This window comes from Loxodonta africana, chromosome 17 (assembly GCF_030014295.1).
Source record: "Loxodonta africana isolate mLoxAfr1 chromosome 17, mLoxAfr1.hap2, whole genome shotgun sequence".
In the NCBI taxonomy this organism is placed as follows: domain Eukaryota; kingdom Metazoa; phylum Chordata; class Mammalia; order Proboscidea; family Elephantidae; genus Loxodonta; species Loxodonta africana.
Genome location: NC_087358.1, coordinates 12,174,594 through 12,195,989, shown reverse-complemented (window position 1 = coordinate 12,195,989; position 21,396 = coordinate 12,174,594). Strand labels below are relative to the sequence as shown.

The 21,396-nt window shown below is 38.7% G+C and overlaps 1 protein-coding gene across 1 annotated transcript in view; it reads left to right on the top strand.

The window, feature by feature from the left end:
• LOC135227974 (glypican-6-like) overlaps positions 1-21,060 on the top strand; it is a 318,058-nt gene extending 296,998 nt beyond the window's left edge. Inside the window, exon 2 of the mRNA XM_064269986.1 lies at positions 19,945-21,060. Coding sequence (XP_064126056.1) covers positions 19,945-20,111 — 167 coding nt within the window. The 3' untranslated portion in view covers positions 20,112-21,060. The remainder of the gene's footprint in view (positions 1-19,944) is intronic.
• The last annotated feature ends 336 nt before the right edge of the window (positions 21,061-21,396 follow it).

The following is a 21,396-nucleotide window of genomic DNA, read 5'->3' as shown; positions in this document are numbered from 1 at the left end:
GACCCTATAGGACAGGGTAGAATTGCCTCACAGCGTTTCCCAGGAGTGGCTGGTGGATTCCAACAGCCAACCTTTTGGTTTTCAGGTGAGCTCTTAACCACTCCTATTCTACCTCTACAGATAAGTAAATAGGGACATTAAACCTACTTTGGAGTGTAGCTATGAGGATTAAATGAGAGGAGATTGCAGAGGGTGAAACACAGGACTTGGGTATATTATTGCTTTTGACTCCCCCAGTGTGATGTCATCCTCAATCCATGGAAAGTAATAGCCTTGCACAAATTTACATTGACCCACTGTAATATGGAGAACAAGATCCATGCTTACCATTCTCTTACTTACTCGCCCCTTCATTCAAGTCACTTGAGTTGTCCAAGTATTATTCTTAGCTTTTGAGACACTCTTTCAGTTTTGAAACTTCTTCTACATCCAAAAGTTACATGAGAGAAAAAGCCATCATGTGTGAAACTGGAAAGGAGAAGGAGCTCTCTACACGTCGGCTTCTGTGAACAGAGGTAGGCTATGTCCTTACAACCTTCAAGCATACGTTCTTAGTTCTTTCTCACAGTTTGAAGTGACAGGGCACAGTCACTAAGCCAGCACTGAATGGGTGTATGTTCCTCACCAGGTGCTGATATGATTTTAATTACAATAGCTCTGAAAAAGGTGATGATTCTGTGTAAGACATTCTTTAGAAGGAACTAGAAATGAGCAATTCAAGTTGGTTTTTATTGTATAATGGCCTAGACCCTTCTTCCTAGTATAATTTCTATCTATTTGTTGGCTCAAACTGGAGCTGTTGTCTCTTAGCAGGGTTTGTTTTGGGATGAATCCTATGGAAGCTGCAGGCCTGGCTAGACTCCACCATTCCTTGTATATACAATGTCTCTCTCTGATGGCAGGGCAATCAGGAAAAGCAAAATTAATTTTGAGGGAGAAGAAAGGGAAATTTACTGTGAACCCCAAGAGGATGCATGCTTCCAAACTTGTAATTACAAGCACTTGCACAACGAGGTGCTGAAACAAATGCAAGCCGGATCCTTGCCGAACCATTTGCTCTCCAGAGTGCATTGGACAAAGCGTCAGAAGCATGCCCCCCAAGAGGTAGCTAAGGATTCTTCTCACAAAATGTGCTACCAAAAACCAATTGTCCAGGTGCATGTGTTTGGAAAAGAAAATGAGCCTGAGTGTCGGCAAAATAGAATAGCTTCTAGGAGTTTATCTGGGAAAACTGTCAGATGTTCTTCTAATAGGCTTGTACAGGTTCACTCACCTTTGACTCCCTGTCTTATTTCTGGGAATTTCTCCAGGAAATTGAGAGTATTATGTAGTGTAACAGAATACACTCTCCCGGGCACTTGAAAGGGGAAGCTGAACTACTTTCGGACTGTTCAAAAGGCATTCTTTTTCTCCACCTACCTCAAAGCACTCAACAGAAGGAGGCCTGGGAGAATGGTTGAGATTGAGGTCAATCAATGGAATTTTCAAACTGGAACACAAGGCTATTTTCCTTTAGAAAATCCCAAGTTGGTTAATTATTTGGAAGTGCTAGAGGGACCTCCTTAAAACATTAGGCATTCAATCACAGGGCTGAAAGAATGAACAGATGAAGGTGTGGAGGTTGTGAATCAATGAATAATCATTTCAGCCAAACGGCTTGTACTCCGTTCACAAGAAACCCTTACATATTCAGCATAAATATATCTTACGTGCACAAGGGGGATGCATGCCATTACAGAGTCCTGGAGTTAAAAAGATTATTAAGTTCTTTCACCCCTCTTGTCTTGTAGGGCAGCTATCTCTGCTAGAGTATCCTGGTCTTGGCAGTTGGTAGGTGATTATCAAGGATGTAGGATATTCTGCCATGAATGAGACCTTTCTGCAAGTTGAAACTTGTCTAGCATCCTGCACAACTTTTAAACACACTGATACTCTGATAAGTGAAAATTCTGTTTTCAATTAAAAGAGTCTAGGCCCTAACAACATTTTACTAGAAACATAAGGTATTGTTTGTGCAGAATTAATATACTCTGAATTTTTTTAAGAATGTGAGTATGGTGTAAATCAAAGAAAATTTTCATTTATTTGAGGATTTTGCCAAGAAAATATCACCATTGATGGCTATGTGTTTTGTAGTATTTGAAGTGCCAATTCAACACACCTACATTACTCTGTATTTGCAAATGTTTTGTCTATGGGGATAGTACATACAGTGCAAACATCTGACTCTTTCGCTTTCTAGTTCAGCCACACTCAAGCATTTACTTATTGGCATAAGTATTATTTTAAATAGCTGACTTTAAAAATTCCTCCTTTAAATTACAGTTAGAATATTATGTTCATTTTTTAAATTATTTGTGGGCAGTTATATTACCAATGAATTTCTTCAAAGGAATATAAGGGATAAGGCTAATTTTTTTTTTAAATAAAAAGGTAACTTGAGCGTCAATAACTTTGAGCACCACTAGGCTTAGTCTGTGAGTAGCCATTAGCAGGGCCCTCCATAGCTTTCCTGCCTTTTCCTGGATATTTCATAGCCAGCAATATTTCTCTTAAAATAGCTGTTTCTGAATGAACCTAATATTTACTGTATATTCCACTGAGTGCAAAAGTCCATTACTTGCATTATTGCATTGATTTGTTCTTTAGTTCCTTTATTTGCTGAACCAAAATTTATTGAGTGTCATTATGAGCTAGGCATTGGGGTTGCAGATGATGATCGAAGCACAGTCCCAGGACTCAGGCAGGCTATGCACCTCTGAAGGAAGTAGAGGGACAAACTAGGCTTTGCGATTTGGTGAGCTATTTGTAAAACAGAGCTCTATGTTGAGATAATGGGACTACAGAGAGTGGGGTGACACCTCACACAGTCTTGAGGATCAGGAAAAGCTCAGAAGAAGTTATGGGTCAAATGAGATCTGAAGGATAAGGAGAGTCAGAGGGTTGAAAAAAACGTGCAAAAGAGAAGCACAAATTTGTCAAAGCAGAGAGAACAGTATTACCAAAGTCCAGAGTATAATGGAGCATATGTTTGTGTTGCCAATGGTTACATTTAGCACAAAGCTTAAGGAGATGAGTGGCAAGAGATGAATGGAAGTATAGACTCTTACATAAACAACCAGAATCTAGGGTACACTGGAATGAACACTATTACAGATGCACAGACCAAGATTAATGCAGTCATGTGGACCATGCACATTGACCCCCAACTGAGATGACCAGTGTAGGCTTCTTGGAGAAAGCATGTAAACTCAAGGTTTTTTGTTTTGTTTTGTTTTCAAAGTTTAGGAGTGTGGACACGAAATACCAGTATCCAAAGAATTATGGCTGAGTCCTAAGAAAGTAAACTCAGTAACCCAGATCACAGACAAATAACCATGAGGAGATGCCTTGACATAACTTTTCCAAAGCAATAACCACCCCCCTACCAAGATTGAATGCCATTTCACTCTTGCCTTTTTATCAAAAACTACTCCTTGTTCAAACCTTTTTCCATTAACATCTTACTCTGAAAAGCCAATATATAAATGAAGTATATTCTTAGGTTAAATTATATGGACTTAATTGTTTTGCCTGTTGGAATTTTAAATGCTGGTGGAAACGAGGATACACATGGTTTTCAGCAGCATTATAGGATATAGGCAACTAACTAATCTGTCTCCTTTAAGGGCCGTCCAGGAAATTTAAGAAGACTAAGGAAAAGCAATGATTATTCCTAATGTCCCCTATGTATTGAGTTTTTACTCCTATTAAGATTTATTTTAAGTTAAAAAAAATTAAAAACAACAAAATAACTATTTCTTCAAGAGTGTCATGTTGTGTATGAAGATAGTTCCAAAGTCTCTTCTTCATGCAGTATGTTCTTTAAAATCCAATCTGGCTTCTTCATTTCTGTTTTAACTATGCCAGGATATGTGCTTCAATTTCAGGAGAGTTTTCAGGCCTTTCTCTTCCGAGCGTCTGTGCACCTCATGTTTTCTTACCATGGCTCAACTTTAATCGCACAGATCATTTCAGGGCATTGCTTGACTGTACTTCTCTCACTTGAACACTGACATTTTAAAGCCCCGGGTTGGAACAGATTCTAGAATTTATTGTAGCCTTTGAAGTGGTGTCACTTTAAAATCCAGGCCCCCATACACAAATTTTAGAAAGGGACCTCTTGCCCTTTATTAATTGCAAAAGTGATGCCTGGGGAAAGGACTGTCGTCTTTTTGTTGCCTTTCCATCACTCACCTGTGAAATAGAGACTGAGTGATATTTACCTATGGGCATCCATCTTAAATGGTTAGTGGGAATTAAAGTAATTATTATAAATTAATGGCTCCATGATTGTAAAAGGTTGGATATTATGCAGTTTTATTGTCATGGAAGCAGACAATTAAAGAAATATACACTTAGAGACTGTACCATAGATCTTGTAACATTTCTAGCTACTTTGCCTTTTATTACCTTCCTCCATATGATATGATCAGTGTTGTAGTCATGGTTTTACAGACACCAGCTAAAATCGCAGTATTTTATGGGAAGGAAAATGGTTTTTCATAAAGACGTACATGCAGTCCAATTTGATTAGATTCTTAATCACTCTCACCCAGCCTCAACCGCTTTACTGAATTGGTCTGAACTAGTTTACAGCTATTGGGCTCTGAACAATAAATCCTAAATTCTTAAGAGAGCTGTCATATAATCTAGTAAGAATGCTGATATGCTGTCAAGGTCAAAAACAAAAACAAAAAACACTTTACAAATTGGTTTATTGTATATCTCCATAGGATTACCAAATTCCAAGTAAAAATAGCCAACTTTGAGTAGCAAATACCTGTGTGGTATTACTAGAGCAATAAACTTCAAGTTGGTCATAGCCGATGGGTGAATTTTAGGAGGCAATTGGTTTGATTTACGCAAAGCGAGTCACAGAAAGAGAAAGATATATGTCAGCATCTCTGGTTGGTTGAGTTGCAGAAGGTCACTGGAAGCTGGTGCGTTCATTACTGTTTGCCTGGGCTTGACAAGCAGTGTTGAAGCGGCTGAACTAGATCTAGCCAGGCGTGCCCACAAAGATGGCACTTGGAACAAGGAAAAGGGTGTCATTCAGAGAAGATGTCATTCAGGCTATAGGAGTTTGGACTTCTTTGAACATTTAAATATCATGTTTTTGGAGATTCCTAGGACAAGTATGGCAAATAAATTTTGAGCAAGTCTGAAATTTGCAACTTATGAATGTTACTTAAATTCCTCTGTCATCAATTGGCAATTAGCCTCTCTTTTGAAACGCAAGTGGAAAATAAGCCTGTGTAAGAATGTTTTAGGAAGGGTAGTAAAGATATATACATTTCTAAGAATACTTCCAGGAAGGAATTTTGATGTCACTGAAGGAGAAAGCATGCCTAAAATCAGCCAATCCTAGCTAAATGAGCGTTGGCTATTTATAGTTTCACAAATGTGCATTAGTGAGTGGGCTCTTTGCCCTTCTCATCACTGCCTCCATGCAGTATAGAATTGTGGCTTCCAATCTTTGCTTGCTCACAACCCACTGCAAGGAATACATTGTATATCACAACCCAATATATAAATAATACAAACACTGAAACCAAATTTTCAATAGGCAATATTTATCTTTACCTCATATGATGAACTCTCTATTTTAAACCTTAGCACTGGTGGCCACCTGCTAAACTGATTTCAGGGCCCACGGTTTGAAAGACACTTGAAACAGGGTGATGTGAAAGAGTTAAAATGTCTAGTTGGATGTTCCTGCCTAATATTGAAACTTAAGAGATAAGACAACACTATTAGAAATGAAGTAGCAGTTTTACAGTTGAACAGCCCCTGTAATTAACACTGTCCTTATAAAGGGCGGGGGGGCCCTGGTGGCGCAGTGGTGAAAGAGTTCCGCTGGTAGTTTGACTCCTTAGCCTCTCCTGGAAACCCTATGGGGCAGTTCTCCTCTGTCCTATGGGGTTGCTGTGAGTTGGAATTGACACAACAGCAATAAGCTTGGTTTTATACAGGGGCATCAGAGTCTGGGATGGTGTGGATGGCAGGGACATTGTGTGCTCTTGCGCTTACCTTTGTTTTTAGTTGCTGTCAAGTCAGCTCTGACTCATGGTGACCCATAGAACAAAATTTTGTGCAGTCTTGTGCCATCTTCTTGATTGTTGGTATCCTCGAGTCCATTTGTTAAAGCCCCTGTGTATTTTCAGTGCCTTCCAACCTAAGGGGCTCGTCTTCTAGCACTGTATTGGATAATATTATGTTGTGATCAACTGGGTTTTCATTGACTCATTTTCGGAAGTAGATTTCCAGGCCTTTCTTCCCCACGTCTCTCCTGGGAATTCTCAGGCAGTCAGAAATGACCCTGAGGAACTGACTGCAGCATCGCAGTAACACGTCAGCCACTACAGTAGACAAATTGACAGGTGGGTGGTGGTGCTCGCCTCTAGGACGGACCTTAGCACACAGATGAATCTTTCCATGCTGAACCCGAGCTGCTTAAGGGTAGAGCCTCTTCTTATCCCTCACCACCAACCATAGCACTGAACCCATCGCCTGAATGAGTAAATGAAGAAAGCAAAAAGAGCCACATACATTTATTTAGACATTTATTACAGAACCTCCCGTGTGTCAAGAGCTATGCAAAACAGTGAGCACTACAAAGATTAATAAGGTGAGGCTCAAAATGACTGGTCTGGGTCACAACAGCAGTGGGTGTGAGCACATGGCCATGGCATATTGAACCTTAGGACTTGCATAACAGCAGCCTTGAGTAAGAGCTCCCTCCTCAGCTGCTTCGCTGAGTGCTGGAATAGCCTCAATAGTCTGGGAGTGAAAATTGCAAACCTGCGTCAGTTACTTTGGCTCACCTTGTCGTGATGATAACCCTGCTTGTGACTAGTGATGACATATTCGTCAAGCAGGCAATAGAGTCCTGGTCCCCAACTCCCCCTTTCCTAAAATAACTACACTACCATTTCTCCCTGTGTCTCTCCTGGGAATTCTTTACTCAGGCAGTCAGAAATGACTCTAAGGAACCCATCTTCCTTGAAGGCAAATAGGAGTTTGACCAGGAGATCTTCCTGTGGGCTGCGGAAATGGCGGGTTCCAGTGGTGCAAGAGCTTTTCTACTGAATGAGGGAACTCAATTAATTGAAAGAAGAAGTTAATCAAAAAACCATATAGCACTTTTGGCTCCATGTAGTGGTGGCTCACTATAGCTGGGGCAGACGGGCCAGAGAACTCATTGTTATATTTTCAGGGATCTTATGACCTGTTATATTTTCAGGGATCTTATGACCTGTTATCAAACACAGCCATTTTTAGTAGTTAAATTATCTAATCTTATAGTTAAATATACTAAAAGGACAGTACATCCTCGAAATGTATCGTTTTCCGATTAACTTACACTCTTGCGGTCCTTTATGTCTTACTGTTTCTGTGCGGAGGAAATGGTGCAGAACGGTGTGCAACTCCACATTCATTAGTATCGTACTGACACTTAGAAATCAGCCATGGTGTGAGTACCACGGAAATTGGCAAACACTGTCAAATTAAGGCTTCCCTCCACACTGGGGAGCCCTGATGGTGCAGTGGTTAAGAGCTCAGGCTGCTAATCAAAAAGTTGGCCATTGGAATCCGCCAGTCACTTCTTGGAAACCCTGTAGGGCAGTTCTACTTTGTCTTATAGGGTCAGTATGAGTCAGCATCGACTCGATTGCAACAGGCTTTATTATTTTTTTTTCCCTCCACACTGGAGTGCTGGTTGTTAAACATTTGGAATGTGACACTGACTTCGTATATAATATCTGAAATACTGGGACTGATAGGCATTGGAAAAAAAAAATCACAAAGAAGTAATGGTCCTAACTCTGATTGGTGGTGGTGGTGTTAGGAGCCGTGGAGTTAGTTCCCACCCTTTACAACAGAGTAGAATGGCACCCTAGTGTTTCCGAGGAGCAGCTGATGGGTTCAAACTGCCTACCTTTTGGTTAACAGCCGGGCTCTTAACCACTACTCTGATCATCAACATATAATCAGAGGCAATTGTGATGAGCAACGCTGTACAGGGAGACAGTAAAGCTGATGCAGACTCCAAAAGGGTCTCAGTTCATGGCGCCCGTAGTGTCACAGTAACTTTTCCGTGGCATCCCTAGGCCAGAAGAAATACTAACCATTTCATTTTTTTTTTAAAGTCTAACCAATGAATATTTATATCCTGAAGAACTTAGCAACCATTTGAAAATACATATAAATTGTTATTAAAATTAATATTTTTATTTAATTCTGAAATAGCCACAGTTATTTATTAAGGGGTGGTGCACGTATTCTCAACACCTAGAATCAAATTGGATGCCACTCGCCTCATTTCCTGCTCCGTATTGATTTTCACATGGTAGCTATGAAATGGAAATTAATGAAAAACCTAGCTTTGCAAAGGTATGGAGTCATTGAAAGGAAGGTAACACAATCTAATGCTGAAAGTGCAAACTATTGTGAGCAGGCTTCTTGTGAAGAGTCCTCCAGATATCGAGGAGTTTCCCTTGAAAATTTAAAATATCCCTTGGTGCCTTGTGCGACAAGGATGAATTTTGGAGACAGATAGACCTAGACAAGCTGCTTAATCTTTCTAGATTCAGTTGCCTAACTTGTAGAATAAACATGATGAAAATACCTATTCCACAGTTCCTGGCACATAGCAAGTGCTCAATAAATGTTGGGAAAAGAAAGGCATACATCACCATTGGAGTGGTTATGAGGGAGTGGAAATTCTTATCCTTGCCTTGATTTTTTGCTTTCTTTGATCTTAACTAGCTGTGAATTTTAACTGAATTTTTCTGTATTTGTTTGGCTTTCAGTTTAAATTTTCAAATACAGAAATAATGAGATCCAGGTTCCTTTTCTGGGTTTAATTCTTGGAGAATTGTCTTGAGACCGACAAATTAACTTTTTGGATCTTAATGAATGATTGTTATAATTTCACTACCCCCAATTGAAAATTTTTATATATAGCACATACAACTTGGTGACTGTGATTCTCAAAGGAGGAGGAAGGGAAAGGTGCTCTTGAGAGAGTGCTAAGTGCATCAGAACAGCTGTAGGCGAATTGCTTGGAAAAGTATGCCCAGTAGTTTTCCACTGTCTACGCTCCTTCATTCCAGTATCCATACGTTTCTGAGGAGAGGGGCACGGCTTAGACGGCCTGTGATCACTGCTCACTCTAGTGTATTCTGATTCTGTCACCACTTTCTCAAGCAACATGCAGAGATATGATAAGAATTTGAAAATCTTAAAGAATAACAAAATAATTCGTTTCTTCTCTTGTGTCATGATCTAGGCACACACACACACACACAAAAAAAACTTTACTATTATTAGGCGTTCTTCCTCCTATGATTGTAATTAATTCCAATACTGTGATTCATCCATTCATTTGTGACCGTTTACATTGGTTTCACAATAACATTTTATGAACAATATTTTACTAAGTTGAATCGCTGCTTTGCAGCATAGTTTAGATCATTGAATCCCACTGCTGCTAGATAGCCTTCCGCCATGATTTTTAACAATAAGTTTGCTGGGATGTTTCTTACATAAAAAAAAAAAAAAACAAGCTTGTTGCCGTTGAGTTGATTCTGTCTCATAGTGACCCTATAGGACAGACGAGAACTTCTCCATAGGGTTTCCAAAGAGCGGCTGGTGAATTCGAACTGATGACCTTTTGGTTAGCAGCCATAGCACTTAACCACTATGCCACCAAAGTTTCCGCTTCTTATATAGAGTAAGAAAAGTTACAATTCAGATTTTTCTATTTATTCCTTATTTTTCTTCCCTTTTTTTAGTATTAATCCTGGGAAAGAGTCTGCAATATACACGTTGTTGTTCTGAGGTGCCATCGAGTGGATTTCAACACATGGTGACCCCACATGACAGAGCAGAAGTGCCCATAGAATTTTCCTGGCTGTAATCTTTATGGAAGCAGATTGCCAGGCCTTTCTCCCTTGGAGTGTCTTCTTGGGTTAGAACCGCCAGTTTTTTGGTTAACATCCAAGTGCTTAATTGTTGTGCCACCAGGGCTCCTTGTAACATGCATATGTGTTTATATATCTACACATACAAATTCCTGATTCTCGTTAGTGTTAAGGCAGTGTGTTTAAAAAGTCTCGAAGTTTTATGAACTAAAAAGGTGTTTTCATTTTAAGACAGGGAGAAACCACTTCCACTTAAAAACTTAAAAAAGACCAAAATACATACGGGTTTAATAATTTTGTAATATGTTATGGCCAATGTCAGATACAAGAAAAAAAAAAAAAGGAAATACTACTGTTCTCACTCCAGCTGCCTCAGGCTTTCTAAGACCGCCTTGCCTTTTAGCACTTTGCACTCCAACTCCTCCCCTCCGCTGCAGTCAGTCCTTAGCTCTAACCAAGCTCTCTATCATGCCTGCCCCCACCTGCAAACTCTCAGCTTATCTGAAATAGAGAAGGGGATTGAACTGGTGAAGACCTGAAACATTAGCAAAAGAACAATGGAGGTGTGAATCTATACCATCTAGAGTAGCTTGTTTGAAATCTTCTGTGTGCAGCTATGGGACCTGATTTAAACAATTTATTGGTCTCACTCAAATGAGTTTTTTTTTGTTTTGTTTTGTTTTGCAAAAAGCAGAGTCAAAATGTTAGGACTAAAAGAATCAGCATTTAAAGTCTTTATCAAGGAATTCACAACATCAAAGGATGACAATGTCACAGGTTGTCTGAATGATAAGATCCACCGAAGTAGAAACTTAATCGAATTTCCCAAAACTTGTGTGAAAGTTCGAAGATTTCTGATAATGGCATTGAACAACTTCACTGAAGGAGAACAGCCCTCGAAGATGTGAAAAGATCATTTATAATAACCCTTCACACTGAAAAATGTTGAATAAGCGCTTATTTGGAGGTTTGGGGAATTTGAACTTAAGGAAATGAACTGGAACGTACCTTTAGAAAATGTGGCTCTCCTAAGTCTGCCACTCCTGCTTAGCTTGCTTGGGAACTTGATGAGACTAAAAACAGACCAGGTCTATTAACTCCCATTTAAGCTATCTTGACCATTAAGGATTGCTAAAAGTTAACTTATCCTAGAGTATTTTCCTTCCCTACACCTGATTAGACGCTTTGCCCCAACTTCCTAGGCACCAGATGAACAAACTGATGAACAACGATGAGGAGACTCTGTAGCTTGGCACCAGACACAGCTAACTGACTGTGGAGAGTTAACAGTTCAGGAATGAAGAGCCTTAACACAGACTACACACTCTGAAGAGAGCCAACACCAGTACACACACTGTACTCTAATCAGATGGAATTTGTAGGTTCAGAAGTGAAGCACTCTCTTTTGTTAGATCTTGCCCAATCTTCCTTTGCACTTTTTAGTTTTATCTTTCCCACCTACTGCATAGGGAGTGCAAGAATAGCAAAGTCCCTGTGCACCCCTGTGTCAGATAAAAGGCCAGAGTGACTCATCCGGACCACTCCATGTCTGTTGCTTGTTTGGAATGTGCATTCTGAGATGGCTGTGTGTCACCTGGGAGGCCAGGCTTCTGTAGCCAACCCACAGAAGTGGCTTTGTGTGGTTAATGAGGTCCCCCTGTCTCGAGCTCTTTTCCACCATGCCTTTCACCAAGTCTATTCCTGGCGACTTTCAGACTTGAGGCCATGCCTGGGGGGACCAGAAACTGACAGAATCGCATTTCTGCTGTCATCTCAGCATTTTAGAGTGAAAATGCACACGAGGGCAGGCATTTGGGGGAAGGTATTGTAAAGAACAACAGTAGGTGAAAGGGGCGTGTAGAGGGAGGGAAGGTCCATCTTTTCTTTCTTGGAAAACAGATGACAATTTATGGTCTGATTATGTGTCCGTGAGACTTTGCTCATTCTATCATTTCCTGGTGGAAACGTCTGCCTTTCCATCTGCAGTTCTTATTTATTTTAGAACTAGTGAAGAGTCCTGAAAGAATTTAGGAATCCAGGTAGTTCATTAATATTAACTTTAAGTGCTCTAAGAAAACTTCAATTCTTCAAGCCCCATTGTATGGCCCTGTGTCTGATCGAGCTGGACATGAACCTATCATGATCAGCACCTGGGAGGCTTTCAGTCAATGCTTAATGAATGTTCAATCTTCATAGTTACAACTCCACATTTTCTGCAGTTACGGTTTCTTATCCTGACCTTCCAGAAAGTACCATTAATATTTTTATTCTTAGTGGCCTTGGAGGTGGCTAGCTGCTCTCCTCTAAATGTTATGTCTAATTATATATTATGTAACATATACAGAACCTAGGGAAATTTGAGAAAGGGGTGTGGGTGGGAAACTTTTAAAGGACAACACTTTCTCCTCCTTCGTAAATTACTTTGAAAGAATCCCTTCATTATATCGAATACCGGTAATTGTCGGGAAGTATTTAATCTGAGAAAGGTTTCATATTCTTGCTACTTGGAGAAATTGCAACAGGAGGGGTTAGAACTGGTTTGTTAATTATAGCAGGGAAGCTACCATGTATGATGTCAGAAAGTAAATATTTTAGGCGGCGTAGGCCATATGGTCTGTCACAGCCAGTCTGCTGTCATAGCACTAAAGCAGCCATAGACAATATGTAAAAAATGGGTGTGGCTTTGTTTCAATAAAACTTTATTTGTGAATATTTAAATTTAAATTTCATATAATATACAAAATATCATTCTTCTGATTCTTTTTTTTCCTTTGACCATAACTCACGGGCCCTACAAAACAGGCCCAGATTTGGCCTGTAAGCTATGATTTGCAAATTCTTGTTCTGGTGTGGGGGAGAATGGAAACCCACTCAGAAGGAATTGTCCTATGGCCCTTCAGCCACCCATTCAGAGTCATCAAGTCGTTTTGGTGCATATTAGTAGCCTCAGCTTAGTGAGATGTAGGAGCTATCCTCAAATTCTCCCGGAACCTTCCTATGGAGTAATATGTTAGGAGAAAGCAAGGCTCAGATGAAATTCTACCGTCCATTCAGACATTCATTTAACGAGGAGTTCTCAAGCCATTCACGTACCCTCATCCTGATGCTGCTATACTTTCTCCCTGGACACTGGGTGCAAAGTCTACACCAAGGTAGATACAGTAATCCTTTGACAGCAGGATTCTTCGAAGTGTTCAGGGTATCAGTTGTTCAGGGACACAGGAGCAGAGCCTTAGACCAAGGAATTTTTTTGCTAGGCTTTCAGGGTTCTCATGCTTCGTTTGTGCCGTGGGAATAGAGCCTGTCTTACCTTTCTGGCGAACCCCACATTTTGAACACCACTCATTTCACCAATAAACATTTATTTTTAACATTTCTTATGGCAATTAATCCACCTTGGTGCTGATTTAGATATAATAATAATACAAGTAGTCCCCCTGTTTATGATGGGGTTCCATTCCAATAACTCTGCTGTAAGTCGGTTCTGATGTAAGTCTAATACCTCGCTATTTTCTTAAGTTTTTGTTATTATTGTCTTTTGTTATCAGTATCTTTATAAATATGATCTTTGTCTTTGGGGGGGGTTGGAAACGTTACAGATAAACTTACGAATATGATATCAGCAAACGACGGGCGGCCACCAACATTGTACGTAGTACATACAGGTGGTCCCCGATTTACAACATATTTGAGTTACGAGGAACAGCCCTTGCCACGCTGTTTTTTTTTTTTTTAACTTTTCTTTGTACATCTTATCATTAGTAATATATACTACATAGAGTGCTGCAGTGCATAACTTGCTCATGTTATCATTTCTCATGCCAACCTTCAAAGACAAATAAAGACTGGATTTATAAAGATACTGATAAAAGGCAATAATAATAAAAACTAAAAAAAAAAATGAGGTATTCGACTTACATTAGAACTAACTTCTGACAGAGTCACCAAAAGGGAACCCCATCTTAAGTTGGCGACTACCTGTATTACTAAGGATAAGATGTACAAAAAGAGAAGACGGTTTGAAGTGCGGTTCATCATAACTCAAGTATGTCGTAAGTCAAGGACTACCTGAATGTGAGCTTGCTGTAGCCACCCCCCGAGTGTGAACTGCTGCTTGGGCTACTCCAAATGCTAACTAACTGCTGCTAGGGATGCTGATTAACGTTAATAAATATATACACCACATTGTTTATGCTGAAGCCTTGGAAAGTAAATTACTCTCAGAGAGTATTACGCAGGCTGCAGTGTTTTCATTTTGTCAATTTGTCTGTTTTTACTTAAATACATCCAGAGCACTGCAAACAAGAGGTGGAGAACCAGCAGGATCTTATGAATGAGTGATGATAATAAATAAAGCTTTCCAGACTTTGTGGTGTTAAAGCTTGCTGAAGACACCACCATCGACCCGAATATCTATCTGTCTTTTCCTCTCAGAAAAAGCTTTCCCAATTTGCTGTTGTCATATTTTAGCGACATTAAGAATATGGGATGTGACTATTAATTACTTTCTCCTGCTAAATCTTTTTGCTTCTTTGCTGTAATATGAAGAGGTTATATACCTTCTGTTAGATGAATCATTCTTATTAATTTAACATTTATTTCTGTCTGGTGCAGTTTTAAAAGAGATGCAATCTCTATTGTACACGTATCATTTAGTTTGGATTTATTTACCTAAATCTAGAAAAAAAAAAAATTACGAGGAGGATGCATTTTCAATCAATTGTTCTTTGTTGACATCAAAGAGTTGCAAGTTCTAGTGAGATTTTATTACTTTTCTGAAGAAACTTATTTCTCCTTACCAAAAGTCATTTTCTGTATTTATAAATGTGGAGCTTTCATTTTTTTTTGTTTGTTGATTTATCCATTAGAATTTTTTATTAGTAAAGAATAACATTTGAGATCATCTTATATTTTTCAGTCATTACTTAGATACGTTTCATATTTTAGCTTATAAAATTAAAATAACTAGTGAATATTTTCTAGACACTGGGTTATATCCTTTTGTTGTATTATTCCCAAATCTTTTATTATTATTTCCATTTTTGTAGGTGAAAAATTGAAAGGTTAGGCAATTCACTCTAATACCATAGAGCTAGTAAATGACAAAGTCAACTCACAATATGTCTGATTTCAATACCCATATAAGCGTAATTTTATTACTTATGTACTGCTTCTTGGAAGCCCTGTGGGGCAGTTCTACTCTGTCCTATAGGGTTGCTCTGAGTCAGCCGATGGCACTTGTTATACATCACTCCGGGAAGATTAACTTAAAATATAATAATATATATGTCTATATATTATACAAAAATATAAAATATATATGTAAATATAATTAGAACTGAAAATATCAGCAGTGTCATAAAAACATATCCCAAATAATATAATAAAAATTAGACTATAAAGTATTTTATTAAAAAATGAAGAACAATTTAAATCTAATTAGAGGGGGAAATGAGGTAGCAACATTATGGAGTGGTGAGTGATGGTAACTTCCAGAATGAAAAGTGGTCTGTAATCTTTGGGCATGTAGCCAACTATAACCTGAGGAAGCCTGGTCCATGGGGAAGCAGAATAAACCACCTGGCCCTTTAGGAGTTTAGATTAAAAAAGTAGCATGGCTGTGAGCCTGGCTTGAACCTAAGGGTCAGGATTCAGGGTAATGCTGGTGTCTAGATACTTCAGCTTTTCTCCTCAGTAACAAGTGGTTAGAAAAATCTGGAAAACACAAAATCCACATTCAAACCCTATTTCTTCTGAGCTTTATATTAGGTATCTGTATTTCAAAAAAAAGTGCCAGTATCCCAAAGTCTCTTTACATAGTCATTAGAGATCAAAAATCACACAGGTGTAGTCACATTGAGTGGATATGACTCTGCAGGATGTCCTTCTTTCTGACATGTGGTAGACAGGTTTTTCTTTTCTCCCACTACTGTATTGTGCACTAAAGAAATATCCAAATCTCAAGATTTAGTACACCAGGGCTGCTTAATACTTTCAAATCACTACAATTGAGCTTAAAACAAAATGCATGAGACTTCTGGTGAAAAGCTGACCAAAAGAAAATGTAAACATTTTGTGACCAGAGGGAGATAGTTGTGTGTGGGATATTTGTGAAAGAAGCCACATGGATCTACATTCATGAAATTAGATTGGATGGGGGGCATTACAAGCTCTAACTCGCTCCAAGAAAATCAGTATTGCATGTCAAATGATAAGTAAAAGCTGAAAGGTACTCATTTTTAGCGGTGAAGTTTTAAACCAAAAATTATTTCAGATGTGAGTTAGTGTGTTTGCGTGCGTGCGTGTGTGTGTGTAGAGGCATAGTGTCATGGAGGTATATATAAGAGGCTGCTTACAAATTCAGTGAAGTATTAGATTTTTCATAGAGCTGAAAGTGATCTCGAGAAAGTAACTCATTTCTTATCTTTTACATGAGGCTCTGGCAGGGAACAAATTAGAGAAATGGAGCAACAGCCTTAGATAGACAAGCATGGAGAGAGAAGGTGAAGGGATAGTGAGATAATTTAAATCAATGGCATTGATTCTTACTGTGGGCATGTGAATACAACTAAGCTAGAAAGAGCCTTTTTTTTTTTTTTTTTTTTTAATACTTCCTAAAGGTGATTGATTTGGGGTTTTTCTTGACCATTGACAAAAAAATTGAAAAGCCTTGTTGCAGTGGCCAGGCAAAGTAGTGGCAAGGGCTTCTTCAATACTCTTAAAAAAAGAATTGAAGGAGTTAACTGAGAGCCACTAAAAAGCTGAGAAAATCATCTGCGCAAACCAAACCCATTGCTGTTGAGTCGATTCCGACTCACAGTGACCCTGTGGGGCAGAGTACAGCTGCCCCATAGGTTTTCCAAGGATTGGCTGGTGGCTTCAAACTGCCAGCCTTTTGTTTAGCAGCTGAGCTCTTAAGCACTGTGCCACCACGGCTCCAAAAAAAAAAAAAAAAAAAAATCCTCTAGCAGGTGATATTTACAAAACCTACTACTTGAGTACTGCTCTAGTGACGAATTAAAGAATTTTCCTTGAAGAGATATTGTCACCTCACGCGCTGACCTTATATCATCTATCTTCCACATAAAATGCAATTCCACTGGATGTTCCTTTTTTTGCTTTTCAATACTTAAAGGTATGAAAATAAATTGAGATCATGATCAGAATCTTCATTGTAATATTCTTTTTTTATTGAGAAAATCATGAATGATAATGTAGGAGACTCTAGAAATGGAGATTTTTGCTTCCATTTTGTTGTTGCTCTTTATTAGGCTTTATAATTTATATAAGAAAATTAGTGATTTATGTACCATTTGCTTTTGACAAAGTCATACCGATCCTTCCTAGCATCTGAAGCTATAAAACTATGCTTACGGATGGGATGTGGGATTCAGAATCACCTAGGGAACATTTTCAAAAAAAATCATATAATTCTATTCCTCCCCATACTGGTATTGTTACCCACCAATAACACACCTGTAATTGAACAAGTTGCGTTATTACTCATTGCAGCAAGCGAGAACACACCATGGAGAACATTGAGTGTCTCAGTAAGAGGACGTTAGAGAGAGCCTATTATAGGATTTGGGCTTTGGTTGGGTGATCTGCAGTAGGGTCCAATGTTGCAGCAGTGTGTTCTGGATTGCTGGACACTGTCAGGAAGAGAAGAGGTAATGCTATGACTGGTGATCTCAATACATCTTATCTACAAGGAGGCATCATAGTATGAAGATAAGAAATAGCCAAGAGAAGAGGTGTTTGGTATTTTGCGGGTTGCACAGTGACCTTGTTTTCGTCTGTGCTTAGACAAAATTATGAAGTGGCCTTGCTCTGTCTCATTTTATCATGGCCTCAGAGTGACTGAGGTTGGCATTGTGTTAGATTGTTTGAGGCTGGCATTGTGTGAGGTTGTTTATGTCTAATAGGAGAAAATAGCATGACCCTGCCATGAGTGCCAGGCCAGCTTCTGAAAGCCAAACCGTGCTTGTTTTTCTCCTTATCAGTATCTACTCTCCCTACCCACCCCTAGTCTGCCCTCCTCTAGCATAACCATAGTGTCTACTACTTTTTAGTGCTATACTTCTGTTTCATTATAAAATACTAAAAACCCAGAGAAAAAGCAAAGTTAATAATATAATAAACACCATGTATCCTTCATGGTGTTTATTATATTACTAACTTTGCTTTGCTTTAAAAAAAAAAAAATTTTTATCCCTCATCCAGTTTAAAATATAGATAGATAGATGATAGATAGATAGATGATAGATAGATAGATAGATAAATGATAGATAGATAGATAGATGATAGATAGATAGATAGATAGATAGATAGATAGATAGATAGATAGATAGATAGATAGATAGATAGATAGATAGATAGATAGATAGATAGATAGATAGATAGATGGACAGATGGGTGGTTGGGTTGGTGGGAGGGTGGATGGATGGATAGATGGATGGATGGATGGATGGCTGGGTGGCTGGGTGGGTGGATGGGTGGATGGGTGGATGGGTGGATGGGTGGATGGGTAGATGGGTGGATGGGTGGATAGATGATAGATATATAGATACATAGACATATTTGTGTTTTTCTCTCAAATCCTAGTCCACCCTAGAAGGTAACTATTATCCTGAATTTGAAGTGTATCATTCTGAATTATGGTGCATTTTCCTCTTCTTCTTTTTTTTTTTTTTAATGGCTTCTCTTTCCTTCTAGAAATAACACAAGATATGCACTAGACAACAAAAGCAGAAGGTTAAATATACATTTGTGATCTTTTTTTTTTTTTTTATTCTGGAGTTGTTTTAAATTAGAGCCAAGGCATCACACCATATGAGGAATCAGGAGATTCATGTAGGGTCATAGCACAGACTTTTAGAAGTACTGTTAGACATTATAAATGAATTTTAACCACAGCATCAGGTACTTTGTTTGTTTGGTTTTCAGTGCCCGACAGTGACTTCAGTCACAGGGGCAATGTGTTGGTTTTATTTAGCGAGACTTTGGCTAGATTTTTATTCTTCCCTCCATGAGCTCTGCTAAACATTTTTGATAGTAACCAATTGTAATCTGACATTTTATGTACTAACAGACCATTTTAATTTCACAAAGTAAGGGATTGACTTCTACTTGCAAATAGGACTGAAGAAAGCAATGTTGTCAGAAGTGGCCCAGGGTATCAAGAGATAAACCTGTTGAGTTAAATACAAGACTTTATTACCTTTTACTTTACATTTCCATATAACATAAGCATTAATTAAACCCATCAGTGCCTTCCTACTTTCAGGAGAACATTTTCTTTCTGACAAGAAGTGTCAACTGAGAGAATGTGTGGCACCTGAGACCTGCCATTAAAAATACACTCCCTTAACCAAGAGAGAGTCTCATGCATTTCAGCGGACAGACAGGCAGAAAGAGAACACAGGGAACTGTCACCATCCTTCCTTGCCCTGGCTGTCGAACAGACCAAGGTGATGGGACTAAATGTCTTTTGCCTGACTTGAGGTTTTCAAAGACAAGCAGACTTAAAACTGTTTTACATCTCCTGTCACTTGGTGTTACTTGGTACAATTCAAATAAAAGCAGGAGAAAGGTCATGGTCTTTTGTGGTCTTTAATATACCTTCACTTACATGACAAGGAACAGGAACTAAGTATCAGGTTATATTTAAATCAGCCCTTTTTTTGGCATGTTAAGCATGCTGACATGCTGAGTGCCATATCGTGGGTATGGCTAGAGGAGGCAGATAGAATAGTACTCCAGAATCTAATGGAAATTTTAGAGAAGTGATACCCCAACGTTTACCCAAAGTACTTATCATTCCATATTGTTGTTGTTAACTGCCAGTGAATCGGTGCTGACTCATGGCGACTCCATGTTCAACAGAATGTTGCCCAGGCCTGCGCCTTCTTGGTGACTGTTGATGTTTGAGTCCATTCCATATCATTTCATATTGACCTTGAATTTCTTGTTGCAGGGGAACACCTAAGAATCTGTCCTCAGGAATATACATGCTGCACCACAGAAATGGAAGACAAGTTAAGCCAACAAAGCAAGCTTGAGTTTGAAAACCTTGTGGAGGAGACGAGTCATTTCGTGCGCACCACGTTTGTGTCCAGGCACAAGAAATTTGATGGTAGGTGAAGGAGTTTTCACTTTATTCTGTTATACGTGCAGTTTTCTATAAGAATCTTGGTATTATATGTAACACTTTTTTTTTTTTTTAAAGAGGGAGCTTTTTTCCTTCTCTCTGAAACATTTATAACTTCGTCTATTTTTAGAAAAAATATGCACTTTCTTGAGAAGTGTGTTATTTTAATAGTAATATAATGGAAAACCCTGACTTAACAAAGAGCTTTTCTGCATTAGTGTTTTACTTATGAGATTTATTCTGAAAGATATAGCTCAAGTTTTCATGATTAGAGCGATTCTAATTAAGGTGTTGTCACTCCATGGCTTATCTGTAGGTATCATAGGTAGGGTTTCTTAAAAAAAAATTAAATGTCTATTAAAAGTATTTGAAATATACATTTACTTTTAAGGGGACAGGTTCGTCATTAAGGGCCAATAACATGGACTCCTTTATTTCTAGAGACGCCTTTCCAATAACGTAGTCATATTTCATATTGCAGTTACTGTGTTGCATAGCTTTTGAACTCTCTTTTGGTTTCCTGATCGTAAGTAATTGGCTCCATTTCTATATCCTATTTGTTAACTAAACATTTTGTATGGGAAAGCATGAGTGACGGTAATTATTACTAAACTTTCGGCATTGTATTTTCTCACCAGAGACTCAGAAAAATATCCAAAAGCAAACGGATTATTCAAAGCTGAATCACTAATGGTAACAATAAAGTTAATATTTCTAAGTGGTGTCTTGCCTTTCGTGTTCTTAGAAATGAATATACCTTACTAGGTTTCATTGTAAACCAGACTTGTAAACTGTGGTGGCCATTAGTTTAAGGAACCTTCCTTGTGCCCTTTGGTAATATTAAGTTCCCCAGGGCAACAGAGCTACTGTTCATTTTCTTTATCCTCTGTAGTCAGTGCACAATGGAGCCAGTTCAGAGCAGGCTGGGCAAAAGTTTTTCTTTCTTTTTTGTTTCTCCGCAGTAGGTAAAATGTTCTGCTTCATTACTGCTTTAAACTATTAGAGCAACACCGATATCTTTCAGATCAGTCATTGAAGTTATAAAGAACAGGTCTACCCGGTATTTTCAGTACTCATGGTGTTATGACATTTTCCATATAGGTGAATGGAACTTAATTTTTCTGCAAGCATGTTTCAACGTCTTCATATTTTTTCTGCCCCTCTCACTCTGTCTATGTGGACGTATGTGAAAATAACTCCTATTTATCAGTTATGCTGTGAATATTGCTCTTTTGGCTGCAACTAGGGAGTGCACTGGAGTTGCCCTTGATTGACAGA